This window comes from Solenopsis invicta, chromosome 9, assembly GCF_016802725.1.
Source record: "Solenopsis invicta isolate M01_SB chromosome 9, UNIL_Sinv_3.0, whole genome shotgun sequence".
In the NCBI taxonomy this organism is placed as follows: Eukaryota; Metazoa; Arthropoda; class Insecta; order Hymenoptera; family Formicidae; genus Solenopsis; species Solenopsis invicta.
In genome coordinates, this window is record NC_052672.1 from 1,047,854 (window position 1) to 1,068,496 (window position 20,643).

Consider the following 20,643-nt stretch of genomic DNA (forward strand, 5'->3'; position numbering starts at 1 on the left):
AAATAGGAAACGTCCGACAAAGACAGTTATATCAGGTGTACAGACTTTAGAAAGTGAAATACTTCAACTTTTCACAGTTGGCAGCCCTCTGGAATAAGAAGCAGAAAAACGACGGAGAGCGCAGATTTTAGAGAAAGAAGGCTGCAAATTGAGCACACCATGCTATCCCTTCCACCATGACTGTGGCTGATCGCATTGTTAGACAAAATCAGAAAAACTGTTTGCAAAAGTGGCATACAACATTAAATAAGAAGCAAAAAATAAAAATGGTGCGTTGCGGAGTGGAGAATTGTCCAAATAACTCGCACAATAATAAGGATGCATCATTCTTCTCTTTGCCAAAACACCATGAAACGTAAGTAAATTAAAGAAACGTAACCTATAATGTTACATTGAATATTATTCAAAATTATCGTTTTATTATTAAAATACTTGAAAATTACATTTGTAGGCTCTTGAAGTGGTTAGAATTCGTATCGAATGTTAGGTTGGATAATTTCGCTAAGTTTCGAATATGTAATCTGCATTTTGAAGACACATGTTTCCGGAAAAAATATCCTAGGCCACTATTACTAATGGGCAGTATTCCAACATTAAAATCCTTCACAGGTCATGCCAATGGTAAGATGTAACATTTTTTAAATTTTGTCAGTTATATGAGTTCAATGAAGATAATTGAGCTTATCAAAATTTATTATTTTGAAACATGTACGATACATTTTATTTTATTGTGCAGAAAAAATCAATAAATCGAAGCCGACAAATGAAAGTTCAACTTCATCGCCAACGGATGCAGTCGATTCAACTTCATCGCCAACGGATGCAGTCGATTCAACTTCATCGCCAACGGATGCAGTCGATTCAATTTCATCGCCAACGGATGCAGTCGATTCAACTTCATCGCCAACGGATGCAGTCGACTCAACTTTATCGCCAACAGATGCAGCCGACACAATTTCATCGATTGATATGAATCAAGTTATCACCGATTCAATCGAAAAATCTGAATCATTATATGGTAAGCTTTACAATGTATTTTACCTTTTTGGATTTGTTTCGTTGTTCATGTCTATGATGTGCAATAGTTATCAATTGAATTTTACATCATTATATACAAATATACTTATTATATATGTAAATGACATTATTAACAGATCATGAAGATAACTCAGAGGAATCAAAAAGAGCTCGCTTTCAAATTGACATTGATGTGCCGTCAACATGTAAAGTAGTAGTTTATGGTAAGCAAAAGTCTGTACTCATTAAATGGTTTTAATTAGTAAATAGGCTTGTTATCATATTACGATAATAAAGGCCTTCTTATTTCTTGACTGCAGATCGTAGAATATGCAACAATCTACATGTTGATATTTATGTCTTAGATCGCAATTAAGTTTTTAATTAATTAAGATGAGTGATGGAAGAATTGTATATACATTTTTACAAGTGATTGGGTGCTTTTCATTTAGTGACACAAATCGACACAAACGTATTTGTCTTTCTTACTCATTGAATACTAAAAAAAGAATAGAATAATACTTATATATCAATTTGTATCGATTTGTGTCATTAAATGGAAAACTCATCATAATTACTACAAATTTTCAAGTTGATTATGTTGAAAATGAATGCGAAGAATTTAGCCGATCAAATTCCGTTTATTACATCTCGGGGTATTTATGTAAAAAATTCTTTTCTAAACACGATTGTACGCTATGTAAAGATATATTGCAAAGTAACAATGATACCGATTTTCAGGAATATAAGGCATTTATTATTTGCAAACAATACGAAGATTCTGAAGGATTAATTCATGTAAAACACGAAATTTTCGAAAAAATACAGACGTGGGAACGACATTTCACATCGATCATTCGTAATACTTTTCACTGTAAGAACGTTTGTAAAAATCTTATGGCGTTCAACCGAGACTGTTGTCCGCAAATTATATTATGTAGCGATGAAACAACAACCGTATTTTTAAAAAATTTTATGACAATTCGCTGTCATTGGGAAGCGAGATTCATGCGTCAAGAATTAAAACATTCCGAAAAGAGACCAAATAAAGCAACACAAACCAAAAAAGAAAGATTAATTATAAACGGATTATAAATTATTATAAATATATACATATACATGTGTGTATATATATAAATATAAATATATATGAAATATTTTTTATACTATATATTTTATAATAAATATTTTTAATCAATATTTCTACAGAAAGCTTAATAATGTGATGTAATAATTTGACCCGTTACACAATCTAGTAATAAGATTGAGTTTAATGTATTTATGAGGTACGAGCACAGACTCTTGCATAGCTGCTAAACTATATGCATAAGGAAATTGATTGGTCCATTAGCACTTGCTTAAGGAAATGGGCTAATTAATTTCCTTATGCATATGGTTATGCAGCTATGCAAGAGTCTGTACTTGGATCTATAGTATACCAATCTATACCATTCAAATATGGCGCGACCACTAAGATTAGTTCCGGACTGAACCACCGACAGCGCTGAAACTCGATACGAAATTTACTATTGGGTTCTTATGGGCGCTTCCTCTCTATCTTATCCTCTTTGGTCATCATATCAAAGGTGCCGACACCGAGTCGACCTACTGTTCTTTCTTATACTGTGGCCGCAGTAATGTGCCGTCATGGCGACGTTGCCGCCGCGGAAAAATCCAACTCCTACAAAAATCTTGAAGCAGCACTTGACACCCTTACAAACCCTTCTGCAGCTGGGCTTTCCGAAACATCGGGCGTATGTATGAGCTCCATAAACATGGGGTTATATTATGGTGTCAATCATGGCACGTTATGCCATGTAATGCGCATCGCCTGCCAACTGTAAACAAACAGCTATCAAACGTAGCCTTGGATCGCACTATTTCACGTGACTAATAGCATATTTGATTTGCCAGCTCGACCCGATTCTGAGTCGAGTCGAGTCATATCTCATGTTCGATTTGAAACTCAAAACTCATGAGAGAAAGTGTTGTCTAACCCATCTCCCTTCATCAAAATATTGTTTTGCCGTTATTATTTTCCCATGGAAAGTCGAGTTCGTCTTCGAAATTAATTAAAAAGATTATTTCCTCATTTATTAAACATTGATATTGTGGTACATACTATGATTCCTTTGGAATCAAAAATTCAAAGCTCAAGAGATAAGCATTGGCATGTTATTAATATTCACATATGTTTTTATGTTTATGATTATTAACAGTAATTTGATTACTAATATAATGCAAATTTCTTACTTAATTGACTCATTATTGTAAAAATATCAATGTTTCTTTTTTCACTCTCTTGAGCTTTGGATTTTCAATTTCAAAGGAATTGTAGTACACAATATCAATGTTTAATAAACAGTGAAACAATATTTTTAAAATTAACATTGAAGTTAGTCATACTCGATCTCCCATAGGTAAATAATAATGGCGAAACAATATTTTGATCAAAGTAAATGAGTTAGACAACACTTTCTGTCATGAGAGTTTTGAGTTTCAAATTGAACATGAGATCTGACTCGACTCAGAGTCAGGTCAAGTCGGCAATACACTATAATTCTTGAGTAACTTTTTGTCCCAAAACTGATATCTTGACAAAATAGATTAGCTTTGATATTAAACAAAGTATTTATCCTCAGAGTATATTGTCCCTGATAAAAAAAACGATAGAGAGTGACAGAGTATCACAAACCTGATTCAAAACATTAGACTTCTATTGTTTTGAAAGATTTCTTGTGATAGACTATCGTTCTTTATTGTTTTCTTTTTTATCAGGGATGGCATGTTATTTGCAATTATGTGTTATCAAAATTGTAGCAATAGAGTCAACCACATTTGTTGACAGTTTGTTTTTACAATAGCTGTGTCAACAGAAAAAGCAGCTTTGCAACTGTTGTAAGATTCTTTAATATTATTGGTTTACACATTTAGATCTATCAGAAACTAAGGGAAAAAACTAATAGTATTAAATGACGCTGAAGCTAGCAGATGGCCGCCGCGCAACACGCTCGACGCAGCGGTTTTTAACTAAGTTTTCTCTCACAGCGTCTGCTGCTTTCACAAATTTTTCTAAGCAACTACTTTAACAGCATACATTATATACCACTACACAACAGTGGTACAAAGTAACACTTTACGTTTAACAAAAAAAACATGCTAGTGACTCATTCATGATACTATAGTATCATGAAAAAAGTGTTTAATGTTTAATTTTTTTTTACAAAAATGTTTATAACTCGGAAACGGTTGAGTTTTCAACTTATGTTCACTAAAGTTTTTTTACTCAGTATGATGTGTACTATCTACCATATAAATGCTGAATGATTTTTTGAACACTTTGTATATATAGACCGCATTCCAAATTTCACTGCCACTACTGAAAATCTATAGTTCATATTACATATACTATAGATTTTCAGTACTGACAATATATATCGGAATGCCTGTATATTGCTTCAATGTCAGCATATTTGAATTCATTAACAAACATGGTAAGTTGTTAATATTCCCAGTAATTATAGATTTGCATGATTTTGCTTAAACAAGCTTAGTTATCTGGATCTTTGTGTTAATTTTCCACTGTTACTGAATTATTGATGTTAATTCTGATACTAAAAGATGCATACTTGATGTGTAGATATTAGAAAATGAGTTATAATCATTGTTTTATTTATGAAAGTATGTGTTATCAGGGAAAAAGCATTAGCTGCGACAGGACATCGTGGTGTGCAATTAGCATCAGATTGGTTGCTGGCTCATGTAAGAGATCCAACTTTGGATTCTGATACACAACGGCAATACGTTTTATATGCTTGCCCATCTGGATCGTTAGCTGAACAACTTGAGTTGTTTTGGTCAGAGAGTAAAGAACTAGGATGGAATGGTGCTCATAATTTCATACCACATATTACTCTTGTCTCCTTCTTTACTGTAAGATATATAATTTAATGTATATTTAGTAATATATAAAATATTTAGACCATTTAGCATTTATGTTTGAATATGTATTCTGTTATTCTCAAACATTCTAGGCTCCTGATGAGTTCACAAAAGAATTGGCAAATATTCTTGAAAATGTGGTTCATCAGGATGGATTGCATGAACATATTGAACTGGAGACATATGTGTCGCCTAATTTTATGGGCCTCTTCGTCAAAGATGTGAACGCGGAGTTGTTAAAGAACATTGCTCTTTGCTACGTCAATAAAATTGCTGCTTTAGGTATTACTGCCGAACCGCAAATAAAGTCTTTGCATCTCACGTTGGCTTACCAGTTCCCTGGTAATTTGTTTCAATCTTTCCGCTCGATGGTCGAGAAGTTAGGACCAAACACCCCAACCAATTGGGAGCTCAGATTATACTCAAGAGACTCAAGATTGCAGAATATGCACGTGCACAAAGTAACGCATGCTCACGTGCCACGGGAACACGACGAATTGGAGTTAAGAGTAGGCGATTACATTTACGTTCCAGAAGGAGCGTGTAATGCATCCACGGATGGTTGGGTGGAGGGTATTTCTTGGTTGACTGGTATATCAGGTCATCTGCCGTTGAATCATACCAAGAGGACGGCAGAATCGGACTCGTGGACGTTACATGCCACTATGCCGATCACCGACAACAAATATGAAAGTGCAGAAGAAGAGGAAGTACCGAAAGTCAGAAGACCACCTCCAGTTTTGTCTCCAAATGATTCTACCGATGCACCCGATGGAATTCCTACTGCCGAGGAGCCGGTAATTATTTCTGATATATCTCGTAGAAAACGACCAGCGGATTTGTAATCTGTTGCTTCTAAACAGATGGCAGCATCAGAAGCATCCGAAACACCATTTAGAGAGATCTTTATATGTCGACACGGCGAGAGAGTGGACTTCACGTTTGGCGCATGGATCCCGTATTGCTTTAAGTCAAATGGTTGTTACATACGTCGTGATTTGAACATGCCCAAAGAAGTACCCTCTAGAAATATTCAGGACTTCCAAAACGATAGCCCACTGACGACTGTAGGCGAGATGCAGGCGAGTTTAGTAGGCGAAGCCATGAAATCGTCCAGTATCAAGATAGATGTAGCTTTCACGTCGCCATCGTTACGTTGCGTTCAAACACTCGCTCATATTCTCAAAGGACTAGAGTCTGACATTCCAATCAAAGTAGAGCCAGGCCTGATAGAATGGTTGGCATGGTATCCAAATGGCATACCTGTTTGGATGACTTCCGAAGAGTTAACGAAGGCAGGTTTTAATGTAGATATTGATTACGATCCGATCGTAAAAGTTAAAGAGCTCCCGTTGAAAGAAAACGCTGCACAGTATTATGAACGCAGTTACAAGCTGATCAAGAAAATCATAGAAAGCACAGTTGGTAATATTTTGATAGTAGCACATGCTGCTTCCTTGGCTGCTTGTACCAGACAGTTGACTGGTGGTAGAATACCCCCGGCGGCTGAAATTACTAGGTTAGTTCAAAGAGTACCTTATCTGGCATGTTTAACAGCACGTCAAGATATTGACGGCTGGCAGCTCCATCCTCCTCCCTTTCCACCAATCACTCATACCAGTAATAGTAGATTTGATTGGAAAGTTTTAATGTAATTTACTTTGCACAAACTTGTTGAAGAAGACGTTTTACAAAGCCTATATATCAATATAAAAGACTGTTATAATACAATGAATTTTTATGCAGAACTATCTAATCTCGATTATATTAAAATAAACATTCAACGAATTAAAAAAAAAAGGTTTTTTCTCAAAAACATATCATTGATGTACGATAATTTGGTAAATATGATAAAAACTAGTCGAACGCGCACGACAGTAAAACAATATTTACTTCCTGAGATCATGATTAATACGGGTATTGAAGTGTAGTTTATTTTATTACGGATATAGAACAAATACTAGCCAATATATTATCATAATGATCGTTATTAATAGTACATTGATCTGCTAAATATGTAATATATAAGCGACATACTAGTCTTGATTGGATGCATTTTTTTACAGTTTTAGATAAAGCACTGAACAAAGAATTTTTTTAAAAAAAAGGTAATATTTATATATTTTAAAATAATATACTATTTTCTAATATAGTATTTATATATTTATCCTACATACACATTTTCTTTCTTTAACACATTTTAATAAAATTATATATCGAAATAAAAGTATACAGAAAAATCGATAAGGTGCTCTTGTACACATTATTCAGGATCTATTAATTGAAAAATGTTCCATGCGAGCTTTATTACTATTTCTCGAAGAATTTAGAATTATGACGTGTGTCAATTAAGAGTGAAATTAATTCTAATATGATAATATCTACATTGCATCAAAATAAACTTTGATGTACAGAATGAAGGTATACTTATAATATCTTTATCGATGTTACCTTTTACAGAAAACTGTTTATATGTATATATTTAGGTATATCATTTCAAAGATATGTCTAATGTTGTTTCGCTTTTAAAATAGATTGAACATTTGTCGAACGTTGATCAGAAACACAAGACATTTTTATATATAGGTATATACATATGTACATATATGTATAAAAAAGTTAGTGTATATATATATAGGCAATATTTTATTAAATATATATTCCTATATATTTTATTTAATTTTCTTCCCTATAAACGTACACGGTTAATGTCATACAGATTTACATTTAAAAATATAAATCCTATACAGCACCAAAATTTTTCAGATGTCTCAATATTTCAACTGAAAAAAATAAAACCTTTCATAAAAGTTGCGAAATATGTTAACAACTTTTCTGAAATATCTCTGGGATAGTGGCGAAAATGTTCGCGATCCTTGCACTTGAAACCTCGCAGAAAAATTGCTGAAAAGGGTTATTTACTTTAAAAAGGTTACTTAAAAAAAAAATACCTGAAATATTACAAAAAAATGAAATGCTGAGATCTTTTTAAAATATTGCTGATCGTAAATAGCTGAATATATTAAATTAAAAAATTTTTAAAGCACTTTAAAGTGCTTCAAAAATAATGTTTTGAATTTATTGTGTTTAGATGATTACAAATAAAAAGTTATAAAAATTAAAACTTTAATACTTATAATACTCTAAAATACAATTAGTGTTATTTTACGTTTTTATTTATTATTTACTGTTTAGTTAATATAGTAAATATAAATATAATTTTTGAAATATTTAATACAAAGAATTAACATATACTGGGGTGTCCAAAAAATTCCGGGACGGCGAAATATCTCGAAAACTAAGCATTTTAAGAAAAAGTGTTTCAGGTAAGAGTTGTAGGGTTTCAAAATCTATTTATTGATCTTATCAGTTTAACCTTGGATGGCGTCGCCAAAGTCAGATCAAAATCACATTAACTTTTTTAAATAGAACACCCTATTTTTGATTCCAGAATCTAATAGCTGGTTTTAAGACCTTTTTCCAAAATCCTACAAGAAAGTTTATTTTCGTTGAGTACTTTCTGAGTTGTAAGGCTTGAAAGCTGCAATATAACTTTCAAATGTCATAACTCGGAAAGTACTTAATGAAAATAAACTTTCTTGTAAGGTTTTGAAAAGCTCTCGAAATCGACTACAAGAAAATGCAATAAAAAATATAGAATGTTAGGGAAGTACCGATACCATTTAATTAGGGAACTACCGATACTATAACATTATATTGTTTATTGCATTTTTTTTGTAGTCGATTTCGAGAGTTTTCCAAAACTCTACAAGAAAGTTTATTTTTGTTAAGTACTTTCCGAGTTATGACGCTTGAAAGTTACAGTACACTGTAGCTTTTAAGCCTCACAACTCGGAAAGTACTCAACGAAAATAAACTTTCTTGTAGTGTTTTGGAAAGGTCTCGAGATAAGCTACAAGAATATGTAATAAAAAGTAGGCAGTCCCATTACAAAAATTAAAGGTACCCTTTACGTAACCTTCAAGTAACTATTCAAGGTCAAATTAATGACACTATCTTGTAAGGTTTTGAAAAGGTCTTGACACCAACTATTAAATTCTGGAATCAAAAATAGGGTGTGCCATTTAAAAAAGTTAAATGTGATTTCGATCTGATCTTGGCGACGCCATCCAGGGTCAAACTGATAAAATCAATAAATAAAACTTTTGAAATCCTACAACTTTTATCTGAAACACTTTCCTAAAATGCTTAGTTTTCGAGATATTTTGCTGTCGCGGAATTTTTTGAACACCCTGTATACAAATTTTTATTTGCATAACATTTTTATATTCCTACTATATAAACTTAGTATATGCTGCGAGTTAACTTAGAAAATTTTGCTCGTCAAGTCAGCGAAACTAAGCAAATTTTCTGTTTCGGAATGTTAATATACTTGAGTAAAAAATTTATCTAATTTAAAATTTTCAGAGAGCTTAAATTTGAAAATTAATTGCATGTGATAGATTTTAGAAACATTTCTGTTACAAAATTTTATATGACATTTTGCAGAATCCTTTCAGAAACGTTGCACATAAAATGTGAAAAGTTGAAACTTTTTTGAAAACTTTCCACAATTGGTGCTGTATGAGATATTCATATTTGTATATTAATATATTTATTTATTCATTCTATATAGCACCAATTATATGTGTGTCTGTGTGTGTGTGTGTGTGTGTGTGTGTGTGTGTGTGTGTGTGTGTGTGTGTGGGGGGGGGGGATGACACCCGTTTGGACACAGTTCGATTGAACATCAACTAATCATCTTGATTTATCTAACCCAATCAACGGAAAAACTCTATTGGCCGCTGTGAGTGGTGGTGTCCAATCAGTCCCGTGTTCAAACGGGATCCGCCCGTGTGTATGTGTGTATGTAGTATATCATTTCTTTGATGATGTACAAAAGCACTATATACAAGACAAGTTATTAAAATATAAGAGTTCAAAAATAACTTTTGTTCTTTATCTCATGATTTTATTGAACGTGGCCACTCTCTTTTAATTTGGCTATCAAGGTGTCCACATCCGGTAATATAGCACCGGCCTGCCTAACTGGCGGATCTTCTACTGAGAGTATCTCAATTCTTGATGCAATATCTATTCCAAGATCTTTTGGAGTAATCTTCTTAATAGGTTTTTTCTTGGCTTTCATAATATTTGGCAAAGTCGCGTAACGCGGTTCATTCAGGCGGAGATCGGCACTTAAGACTGCAGGAGTTTTCATCTTGACAACTTCTAACCCACCATCAATCTCGCGTGTAATAGTCAATTCACCATTATTGTTTTCGATCTGGATTAAAGAGAATATCAAGTTAATAATAGAGATAATAGAAATAGTAAAGTATTGAACAAACGAAAAAGTTTTGATAGGTTTTATTGCAATCAACATTTTTTTTATTGCACTTAATTAACATTAATATATATCATTAAAAAAGTAATAGTCAGCTGTTATTTAAAAAAGAAATTCTAATAAATTGTATTTTTAAAATGAATGAAGAAAGGCTTTATGTACATGTAATAATGATATATGAATTCCAGAGAGGAAGCAAATATTTATAATAGCATATTCAGATTTTTACATTATTCAGAAAGAATGCTAAATTTATTTCAATTTGTGAAATACAGTACAGTAAATTTAAACGAGGTGATTTGAATTTCAAAGACAAACCTATGCTCTATAGTTTTTTGTCATTGACAATGACAATGTATTCAATGTAAAGCTGGATACACGTAGCAAACAAATAGCTAAAAACCCATTTATAAGCATTTATATCACACACGAATTCTCTTTGACGTACTGCTTTATAAGTGAATCAAACCAAATGTAAATTAAACATTCTATTTGCATTTGCTTTAGTCTATACATATATCTACTAAATAATAACAATAAACATTCAAATTCACTGTTTGTTCAGTGTGTGCTAAGTATACCCAGCTTAATGGAACAAACCTACAAATTTCAACAGAAATTATTGATAAATTAAACAATGACAGAATTGACTGCCTTTGAACATTAAAAAAAAACATGAATTATATCTATTGAAAATTCATCAAAACTTTTCTTTCATCCAAAAAAATGTTATCTACTTACCTTGCTACAAAAAGTGCCAGATGGCCAATCCAAGACACCAGCAGTCATTTGTGCTGTTTGATTGTTGTCATCATCTATGGCTTGTTTACCAAGTATCACCAGATCAACTTTTTCTTCTTGTGCTAGTTTGGCTAGTATCTTTGAGATATGAATGGGCTGCAATGTCTGGTATTCAGGACCAGATATTTCTACATGAATGCCTCGATCCACACCCATAGCAAGGGCAGTCCTGATCGTATCTAGCGACTGTGTTGGTCCACAACTGACTGCTATTATTTCCTGGGCTATTTTTTTTTCCTTCATTCTGACTGCCTCTTCTACAGCTATTTCATCGAAGGGGTTCATCGAATGTTTAATGCCATCTGTAACTACCCCGGATTTGTCCGGCTTAACACGAATCTATAAAAAAAAAAAATTTTATTTATTGATGTTGAGCCAGCATTTTCGAAATTTTAATTTATTAAGAGAAATGTGTTACTTTTTTTCCAAAATGTATTGTTAAAAAAAATAAAAATATTAGACCACAATGTTTCGTTTTTTAACATATGATATAAAAATTAGATTACTCTACCTTCACTGCATAATCGATTACTCTTTTTACACCTACAAGCACACGTGCCATTTTCACAGAAAAAACTAATATGTAACTATTCCCGTTTAATTCTTTTTAATCAATGCCAATGGCAAATTCGTAACAGTCTAACGTGGATCAAAGTCTAAAGTCTGAATATCTGAATTTAAAGTAAGGGTCGCCGCACACACTTTGCATAACCGTAAAGGCCTTTCTACAATAAAGGGCCTCGCACATGAAATGCATAACATAAGACCGATGGGCCAATGAGCATCCAGCATAAAGTCGCCATATTGTTTTACATAACATTTTCATTGGTCCGTTGGTCTTATGTTGTGCTTATGTTATACATTTCACATGCGAGGTCCTTAAGCTATTAAGCCAATGACCTTCTTTACACCAAGCACTTGATACGCGTACTAACTAGTAATTTTCGGTAATACTGAAGGAGACGGTCTTCCTCACCGATTTTGATGAAATTAGGCTCATTCGATGCGTTTTCACATGAAACTAACGAATCTGGCAGAAAAAAGTGTCGCTCGGCCGCACGAACCGAGATATCAATCGTCAGGTGAGGGGTGGGAATGGGGTGGACCTCCCTTCGTGTGGAAAGTCGCAAACTCATGTGGAGGGAGCAATACATATGTAGACCTCGTTTCAAGATATCTATTTGTAAGTGGAATGTGTCTATTAATTAAATTAATTAATTTTATAAAATAAATTGTTTTCATGCCTTAATAAAAAAAATCTACATTGCACAAAAACTAATAATTTGTTTAATCCAACACAATGTCTACTTTTTATTGAACATTTGTATAATATATTTTATAATTAACAGGGAGGGAGGAATAAAATATACAATGATGTAATTATTAATAAAGAAACGTTTCAAATTTCGTGCAAATTTCTATCATAGCGCATGCTCAGTTCTTTACATTACGCCGAGATGACTGATATTCTAACCTGTACAATCGCTTTAATGATTGATATCTCGGTTCTCGTGGCAGAGCGACACTTTTTTTTGCCAGATTTGTTAGTTTCATGTAAAAACGCGTCGAATAAGCCTAATTTCATCAAAATCGGTGAGGAAGACCGTCTCCTTCAGTATTACCTAATTTTCTATTAAATTATCTTAATTTCGGCAATAAATTTAAAAAATAGTATATTAAGTTGGTACAATATGAATCGAGATAATTAAATATATGTATTATGTATACACGCATTGTCGACAGTAAGATAAATTAATAGAAAGTTACGAGTTAGTACGCGTATCAAGTGCTCGGTGTAAACTAGGTCTATAGTAGAGAACCTCTAAAGGTTGTTCTACAATGAGTTGCAAACGCTTAAGGGCCTCGCACATGAAATGCATAACATAACATAAGCACAACATAAAACCGACGGACCAATGAAAATGTTATGTAAATCAATATGGCGACTTTATGCTGAATGCTCATTGGCCCATCGGTCTTATGTTGTGCTTATGTTATGTTATGCATTTTATGTGCGAGGCCCTTTAGTCGCCAGTTGCAAAGAATGGCAACTAGCGTTATTTCCGGTAACAACAGACTGTCGCGGTTGCCAACGAGAGTTGGTTAACTTTTAACTTTGGCGACAGCAACTGGCAATCGCACCACCTTAACCTTATAAAGTGAATTGAAAGAGCGTAGCGGAGCGCTGCAAAAATTACGACAAATGTAATTTGTAGTAAGACAATTTTCGGTGATATCTTGAACGTCTGGTGCTCACATATCTCGCTTAACCAAACATTCAATTTGCATCTTTCGACAATCTCCACATTCAAATGTAGATTAGACTTTGAAATTATTTACAACTTGCGACTGATAACTAGCCACTCGCGATTTGCAACTAGGCTTTGCAACTCATTGTAAATCAGCCTTAAAAGTGGACCCAAATTTTGTCGTAAAAATGAGTTTACTATTTGGTTATTTGGTTACTCGCGTCTCATGATTGCTAGTACTACTGTTTCTATTGGTTAACAGTCCTTAGAACCCGTAATTGGAATGTCCATCATGCTTAGGCTGTGTTCCGATATAACTGCCAGTACTGGCAGTGGTGAAAAATCCGTTCCGTTATTGGTACGCAGCGCACTGCGACAGCATCTAGTAACATCAATGACGTCATGAATGGTAGCCATATTGCCACTGTGACTACTGCAGCTTCCAAGGTGAGGTAGCTACAGTGCAATATGGCTACTATGCTGTTCCGAAATACGATGCTATAGCAGTGCTGGCAGTAATGCAGTAATATTGGAACAGTTGTGACAGTGTACTGTCATGACGTCACATTTACTGCACTGCCAGTAAAAACGGAACACAGCCTTAGAACCAATAGAAATGGTAGTATTAACGATCATGCGACGCGAGTGACCAAATACCGAACTCATTTTTACACCTCCGTGACGCCAGCTGTCGGACTAACAAATATAACAATTTTGAAGGTGCCATTTGTTTGCTAGTGTTTGCTAGTGTTTGCATGTTTTTTTGTTTTATTTGCATATTAATTAGTTTAAACAAAAAATCAAAATTAAAATTTGAACAAATTTGGACGGATGACACTCTTTTGGACACAGCACGATTGGACACCAACCAATCATCTTGACTTATCTAACCAAACCAACGGAAAAACTCTAGGCATCGGCCGCTGTGAGTGGTGATGTCCAATCGTGCGGTGTCCAATCGTGCGCACCCCATTTGGACAAGTAAAAAGCCGTTTTAGCTTTATCTTATGATTTCCTGAATAATTCAGTGTCAAATCGTTTGCTAGTCGTTTGCGAGTTCCGAATATATAAGTATTATTCTAATTATATCAATAAATAATGTAATAATTCAATTATTAATAAATGAGATTTCTATAGTAACTTTAGCCCTAGTAACTTTCTAGTGACTCGATCACCTTTAGGCCTGTCGCACAAGAAATGCATAACATAACAGCACAACATAAGACTGATGGACCAATGAGCATCCAGCATAAAATCGCCATATTGATTTACATAAGATTCCCATTGGTCCAAAGGCCTTATGCTATGCTTATGCTCTGTTATTCATTTCATGTGCGAGGCCCTTAAATCTTGACCTATATCAAAATACTGTCTATACTGCCTACTGAGGTATTAGTATTCAGGTGTTAGTATCAGTTAGTGTTAGTTAAAGTGGTTGAACGGTGTTAGTTTACATGCGGATGTGAAAATATGGCAAGTTCATCACGGTAAGCTTTGCGAAAAGTGAAATCATCTTCGAACATCGATTATCGCAAATGTAACAATCGTTATAACTTGTTCTTGAGATCGTATTGGTGTCGCAGCTGAAATAAAATTTATGATTGCATGTAGTCATACGATTTACTATACAAATCGTACTTTTCTCGTCAAGACAAATTAATTGCGATGAGCTGTGTGATACATATATTAACTGTAAATTAATTTTTATCCTAAATGGTATATTAATCTATATATCAATATTTTTAACTAGAGATAAAATCAAAGTGAAGAATTTATTTTTTTGTATATTGGCAGATTGTGTGTGCTTAGATTTGTTTGTGTAAAAAATTTATCTATCAACGATATAATATCTCGTATGTTTGATATTATCTATGGATGAATATTAAATCAAAGAATATCAGTAAAAGTTTTTGAGACTCAAAAATATTAATTAATCAATGATATAGAGAAGGTATAAGAGTCCTCACAGTTATGGTGAGCAATATAAATGATATAATGCTTGTTTTTTTTAGTTATATAGCTTCAGGCTCTCTGACAGCTCCAAATCAATCAGAACCTTGTTTGTTATTATTGTTTATCTTGTTTTTGTGAGATATGTAAAAACTGACAAAGACTAATGACAATTTAAAATGTTGGTTGAGTGTATCACTAACCTTCAAAAATTGCTAGCTAATATACTTAATATTTCTTTAAATAAAATTATATAGTTGCATAATTAGTTAATTATTATATTGATTTTGAAAATTGCTATGGAAAAAGGCACTGTTATATTCTAGTTTAATCTAAAAATTTTTAAGACTTTCAAAAATATTAACTAATAAAACTGATGTGATACAAGTTGCCGTTAATAGCGTGCTACATAAACAATATAATCAATACAACCAATCAGAAACATGGAAAACACTTTAAATTAGAGGCTCCAAATTAGATAATATACTAATTTTTAAATAGATTTTTTTATTAAGATTTATCTAAGTAATATCAAACATATGAGATATAAGCAAAAGAGAAATATTTATTCTTAAAATCTTTGTAGGAATGCTACAAACAAGATTTGTTGTTATGCACATCCAGATGCTACACTTATAGAAGATTACAGGGCAGGAGATCAGATTTGTTCAGAATGTGGATTGGTTGTGGGAGATAGGTAAAAAAGTTAAAAATACAAACATTAAAGCTATTTGCAATAGATTTGGTATTGGTTACGTTCAGCAGGAGTAGCTTTGCAATTGTTTATCAGGCATTATGTTATTATTACTGCTGTAAGATTCTTTAATATAATTGGTTACTGCTTTTGTTTGTTATTAGATTTAAATATATAAACCATTCATATTAAGAGAATGTTAAAGTTGTTAATTTTACCAACTTATATATATGGTTAACAATATATATGTAAAATTTATGAAACATCAATACATCACTACATACTACTATAATACTGCATGCACACCTACAGAATTTTCATTTAAACTTTTTGTATTGCATTAAATATCTAAATTTAATTCTAAAAACTCATCATTATTTCTATGTGTAATCATGTCTAGAGACTTCGTAAGTACAAATTGTAGAGTTTTTATATCAAGGAAATATTGTCATAACAGCTCTAGATGCTGTATTAGTCTAAGAAATAGTAAACAAAAATTTGAATTAATTTTTTTTTTAATTTTTGGCATGAAGTTCATACTATAGACATGAATTAATGCATATACATTAATTCTTAGAAAAAAATTTCCAAATCTATAAAAGTATTATAATATATATGAAAATGAGTTTCAAAATTATTGCCTTTAAGCAAAAAAAAACAAAATAATTTTAGGATTCTCTTAAAGAATCTTACAAGCAGTTTTTTTTTTTTTTTTTTTTTAACAGTCTTTTATATATTTTTTATACTTAGGGTGATAGATGTAGGTTCAGAATGGAGGACATTTAGCAATGAAAAATCAGGAGTGGATCCATCGCGTGTTGGTGGACCAGAGAATCCACTTCTCAATGGGGCAGACTTGTCTACAATGATTGGTCCAGGAACAGGTGCTGCGTCTTTTGACGGTTTTGGTACTGCCAAATATCAAAATCGCCGTACAGTTAGTATTTTTTCTTTTTATTACTTTAATTATTACCAAACAAAAACCTTGACAGGACAACATTTATTAAAGAAAATTATAAAGGCTGCATTTGCTTTGGTGTTCACAGCACTTGTATCATCTGTCCTGTTAAATGTTTGATAAATATAAATGAAATGCTTATAGCATTGTGAGCGTTAATATGAATGCCAGTTTACATAAAATTACAATCTATAATTATGTAGATATATTTACAAAAATGTAATGATTATGGCGCAGAGAGTTGTGCGTCTACTTTCTGTGCCAAAGATCCAGGTTCAAATTTCACTGATCAGAAACATTTTATTTGATCGTTACCTCTTAGAAGGCAATGGCAAACCATTGAGAGTACCCCCTCTTGCCAAGAGAACCCCTCTAAATTAGGCTATTTGAAATCGACGTTTAAACTATAGGTCCCGTGTATTTGTGTAATAAATTTGTAAAAAAGTGCATAAACACGTTGAGGGATTACTACGCTCTGAGAGCTAAAGACTAGAATCAAAGAATTATTTACATAAATAGATGTAAAAGTATTAATAAAACTTTTATAAAACATTGATATCCATATGCGCAATTAATTTCTAAATAGCATTTCGGTAAAACTAATATAGCGAGTTATCTTATTAATAGTATATTTGTAAAATTAAATTTAAAAAGAAATTATTCAATAAATTAGAACAATATTTTATTATATGTATTATTAAAAATATTGTATAGACCATTTAGGAATATATTAATCTACTTATATGCTTACAAAATTGTACAATTATTCTGAAATTATAATGCAGAAATATGGCAATAAATATTACACATTTAACACGATAAAATTTTAAATAATTAAACGATTTTTTTATATCATTGTAAAATGTTTATACTTCAAATTTGAATTTATCTAATTTTTGAGAAATGCTATTTAGAAATTTTTTCCGTCAAAATTGCTGCGTTATGGCGTGTATCATTTTAGTGCAATTATTGAGAAATTTTTGTCAATTCATGGTGTTATTATTGTGCAATATTTGTTCTTCCTCATTTAATAGGAAAATATATTTTTTTCAGATGAGCAGTTCTGATAGAGCTCTGCTTAATGCATTTCGTGAGATCAATGGTATGGCAGATCGTATTAATTTACCAAAAACTATCGTGGACAGAGCCAATGCATTATTTAAACAAGTACATGACGGAAAAAACTTGAAGGGTCGCGCAAACGATGCAATTGCTTCTGCATGTTTATATATTGCCTGCCGACAAGAAGGTGTACCACGTACATTTAAAGAGATTTGTGCGGTCAGCAAAATAAGCAAAAAAGAGATCGGTCGATGTTTCAAATTAATTCTTAAAGCTCTTGAAACCAGCGTGGATCTCATCACCACCGGTGACTTCATGTCCAGATTTTGTTCCAATCTTGGTCTTCCCAATATGGTACAGAAAGCCGCTACACATATTGCTAGGAAAGCAGTAGAGATCGACATTGTACCTGGAAGATCGCCCATCTCTGTTGCCGCTGCAGCAATTTACATGGCGTCACAGGTACACGAAATCATACAGTACATTTGGTAATTAAGGCTTCTGACTCCTCAGCTGAGAATTCTGCATTGACGATAGCATGACATTCCATCGCGGACAAAATTAGAACTAATAGACGTGAAACGTGACAGATTGACGATGAGATGTTGTCGTGCGTCATTTTGTTATTTATTTTATTGTGAAAATACCAAATTCATAAAAATAGACCCAAAGTAAAGTTTCTTTGAATTTTATACATAAAAGCATATTTTTCACTCCTTTTAATAGCTATCCGTGTGTTTTTCTGTCTAAATAGGTGTCATTTTACGTGCTTGTTACGATTATTTATTGATTGCTAGGCGAAAAAAAGATAGTCTTGACCTATTTTTACAAGTGTTTTAAAGCCATCTGATTAGTTTGTTTTATCCAAATTGTCTTCATTTACAAATGGCACGTCGGAAATTTTAGCTTAACCATGTGTTTGAGTAGCTTCACTTTACATGCTTTTTACAACTATTTACTGACTGTTAGATGGAAAAAAGGTAATCTTAACTCATTTTTATGAGTGTTTTAAAGCCATCTGATTAATCTGTTTTATCTAAATTAGCTTTATTTACCCGTCGAACAAAATTACGTCTCATTTCACGCAATTTTTCGCTTCTGACGTCACGACTTCAGTATGGCCGCGGCGAGTACTCAGGAGCCTTAAACAGGCTTTATTTTCTTTTTACATATTTTTATTCCATACAGGCATCAGAAGACAAGCGGTCACAAAAGGAAATTGGTGATATTGCTGGCGTCGCGGATGTTACAATTCGACAATCGTATAAATTAATGTATCCACATGCTAATAAACTCTTCCCAGAAGATTTCAAATTTGCCACACCAATTGATCAGTTACCACAAATGTAAAAATAAAAACAATTTTACTTTCTTCTTTCAAAATACATTTGATCGTTTTAAAGAAATATTTGTTTTCCATCACAAGCAGATTATGTATAATGTCATTATTTTTATTAATAGGGTATATTCCTAACAAACTTGTACAATTCAATAATTTTTTATTTTACAGTAAATAGCGTATTAATATTTTTTTTCTTTCCTTTATTTTATTCAGAATGTATTTTTCAAAGATGTATTAGAGTGCTTAGATGGAATAACTTAATATTTATATTTTACACTTTACGATTAAAAAATTTTTTTGTGTAGTTCATACTTTTCTCATATACCATGCAACTTACAAAGAAAGGATTCTAACTCAGAAATTCAATATGAAATTTTGGCAGTACATAAAGGATATTCTGATATATAATAAACAATATTTTGCTATTTAAATTCACTATAAAAAAGTGAAATTAAGATTGAAGATTAGCTCAATTTTTGTTTTTATTTTCTTATTTTTTTTAATAAGATTTATCAATTAGGAAACTTATCAATTATTTAAAGAATTATAAAATATATATATATACACAAAAGCAGAAACAATATTAAAATTACGGAATATTGAAATTACTTTCGTTGTTCTTGTTTTTGTTTATATATTTTGCATAATTTTTTAAACAATTGATAAATTTTATTTAAAAAAATAAATTTTTTCTATAAAATTTTATTCTATCTTCTTTCTTTGGTGAATAATAAAAATAAAAGTTACAAACAGGCTAACATTCAAAAGTTGATTTTACTCCAGAATGAATTGGAACAGCACAAAAAATGTTTACAATGTCAGGATATATTTTACTGTACTCTGTACTATCAGTTGCATAATTTTTTTAAATTTCTAAGGCGTCTTTCCTTGTTAGTTTTCTATTATTTTGTTATATTTGTAAATTTAATTATTGTAAATGATGAAAACAATTGAATTTATAATTTAAGAGAAAAAGAGAAGTTTATTCTGTACTATGCAATTATAGCGAATAAAACAGTTTTTTAAACTATTAGAAAACAAATTCTTATAAGATGGCTTCACATTATTTGAAATACATGCGTATAAAGACATGTATATTGTACATATATGTAAAGGTTTATAGTAAATAATTATATTTTATTATATAATTAATCCTAATTATATAATTTTCTGCAAATTGTACTAGGTTTTTATGTATACATGTAGGCAAATGCTACCCTTATGAGATAAATTGCTAGTACATAGTAGTAACATTACTATAGAGTTCAGCACTACTGCAGT

The 20,643-nt window shown here is 32.1% G+C and overlaps 4 protein-coding genes across 7 annotated transcripts; 3 read left to right on the forward strand and 1 right to left on the reverse strand.

Moving 5' to 3' along the window:
• Nucleotides 1–130: 130 nt before the first annotated feature.
• On the forward strand, nt 131–2,102 carry LOC120358670 (THAP domain-containing protein 11-like). Of its 3 annotated transcripts, XM_039453632.1 has the most exons (5): nt 131–355; nt 452–621; nt 737–1,018; nt 1,155–1,241; nt 1,759–2,102. In XM_039453632.1, exons 1-5 carry the CDS (start codon nt 177–179, stop codon nt 1,764–1,766), a joined length of 726 nt encoding a protein of 241 aa, XP_039309566.1. In that variant the 5' UTR covers nt 131–176; the 3' UTR covers nt 1,767–2,102. The 3 variants fall into 3 exon arrangements, with proteins under 3 accessions (XP_039309566.1, XP_039309565.1, XP_039309567.1); XM_039453631.1 differs by having other exon boundaries at nt 1,155–2,089; XM_039453633.1 differs by having other exon boundaries at nt 220–359; nt 1,155–2,089.
• A 483-nt stretch (nt 2,103–2,585) lies between these two features.
• LOC105196841 (protein UBASH3A homolog) lies at nt 2,586–7,629 on the forward strand. The gene is made up of 4 exons (XM_011162973.3): nt 2,586–2,771; nt 4,713–4,950; nt 5,052–5,756; nt 5,823–7,629. Exons 1-4 carry the CDS (start codon nt 2,665–2,667, stop codon nt 6,612–6,614), a joined length of 1,842 nt encoding a protein of 613 aa, XP_011161275.1. The 5' UTR covers nt 2,586–2,664; the 3' UTR covers nt 6,615–7,629.
• A 2,014-nt stretch (nt 7,630–9,643) lies between these two features.
• LOC105205983 (electron transfer flavoprotein subunit beta) lies at nt 9,644–11,818 on the reverse strand. The gene is made up of 3 exons (XM_026139173.2): nt 11,619–11,818; nt 11,048–11,446; nt 9,644–10,246 (listed from the first exon to the last, which is right to left on the reverse strand). Exons 1-3 carry the CDS (start codon nt 11,667–11,669, stop codon nt 9,932–9,934), a joined length of 765 nt encoding a protein of 254 aa, XP_025994958.1. The 5' UTR covers nt 11,670–11,818; the 3' UTR covers nt 9,644–9,931.
• Nucleotides 11,819–14,715: 2,897 nt separating this feature from the next.
• Nucleotides 14,716–20,404, forward strand: LOC105196840 (transcription initiation factor IIB). Of its 2 annotated transcripts, none has more exons than XM_011162972.3 (5): nt 14,716–14,843; nt 15,893–16,003; nt 16,751–16,937; nt 18,012–18,482; nt 19,209–20,404. In XM_011162972.3, the coding sequence occupies exons 1-5, from the start codon at nt 14,827–14,829 to the stop codon at nt 19,368–19,370; spliced, it is 948 nt and encodes a 315-aa protein (XP_011161274.1). In that variant the 5' UTR covers nt 14,716–14,826; the 3' UTR covers nt 19,371–20,404. The 2 variants fall into 2 exon arrangements, with proteins under 2 accessions (XP_011161274.1, XP_039309191.1); XM_039453257.1 differs by lacking the exon at nt 14,716–14,843 and adding an exon at nt 14,875–14,893.
• The last annotated feature ends 239 nt before the right edge of the window (nt 20,405–20,643 follow it).

What these genes read in the sequence shown, in the direction of transcription:
- LOC105205983 (XM_026139173.2), bottom strand. Translation starts at nt 11,669, where the DNA reads ATGGCACGTGTGCTTGTAGGTGTAAAAAGAGTAATCGATTATGCAGTG. An exon ending in TAATCGATTATGCAGTGAAG is followed by an intron (nt 11,447 to 11,618) that starts GTAGAGTAATCT and finishes TTTTTTTTATAG; the next exon opens with ATTCGTGTTAAGCCGGACAA. An exon ending in CTGGCACTTTTTGTAGCAAG is followed by an intron (nt 10,247 to 11,047) that starts GTAAGTAGATAA and finishes TCTTTAATCCAG; the next exon opens with ATCGAAAACAATAATGGTGA.
- LOC105196840 (XM_011162972.3), top strand. An exon ending in GGATTGGTTGTGGGAGATAG is followed by an intron (nt 16,004 to 16,750) that starts GTAAAAAAGTTA and finishes TTTTATACTTAG; the next exon opens with GGTGATAGATGTAGGTTCAG. An exon ending in CAATTTACATGGCGTCACAG is followed by an intron (nt 18,483 to 19,208) that starts GTACACGAAATC and finishes TATTCCATACAG; the next exon opens with GCATCAGAAGACAAGCGGTC.
- LOC120358670 (XM_039453631.1), top strand. Translation starts at nt 177, where the DNA reads ATGACTGTGGCTGATCGCATTGTTAGACAAAATCAGAAAAACTGTTTG. An exon ending in TTGCCAAAACACCATGAAAC is followed by an intron (nt 356 to 451) that starts GTAAGTAAATTA and finishes TTACATTTGTAG; the next exon opens with GCTCTTGAAGTGGTTAGAAT. An exon ending in CTTCACAGGTCATGCCAATG is followed by an intron (nt 622 to 736) that starts GTAAGATGTAAC and finishes TTTATTGTGCAG; the next exon opens with AAAAAATCAATAAATCGAAG.
- LOC105196841 (XM_011162973.3), top strand. Translation starts at nt 2,665, where the DNA reads ATGGCGACGTTGCCGCCGCGGAAAAATCCAACTCCTACAAAAATCTTG. An exon ending in GGCTTTCCGAAACATCGGGC is followed by an intron (nt 2,772 to 4,712) that starts GTATGTATGAGC and finishes ATGTGTTATCAG; the next exon opens with GGAAAAAGCATTAGCTGCGA. An exon ending in TTCCTACTGCCGAGGAGCCG is followed by an intron (nt 5,757 to 5,822) that starts GTAATTATTTCT and finishes GCTTCTAAACAG; the next exon opens with ATGGCAGCATCAGAAGCATC.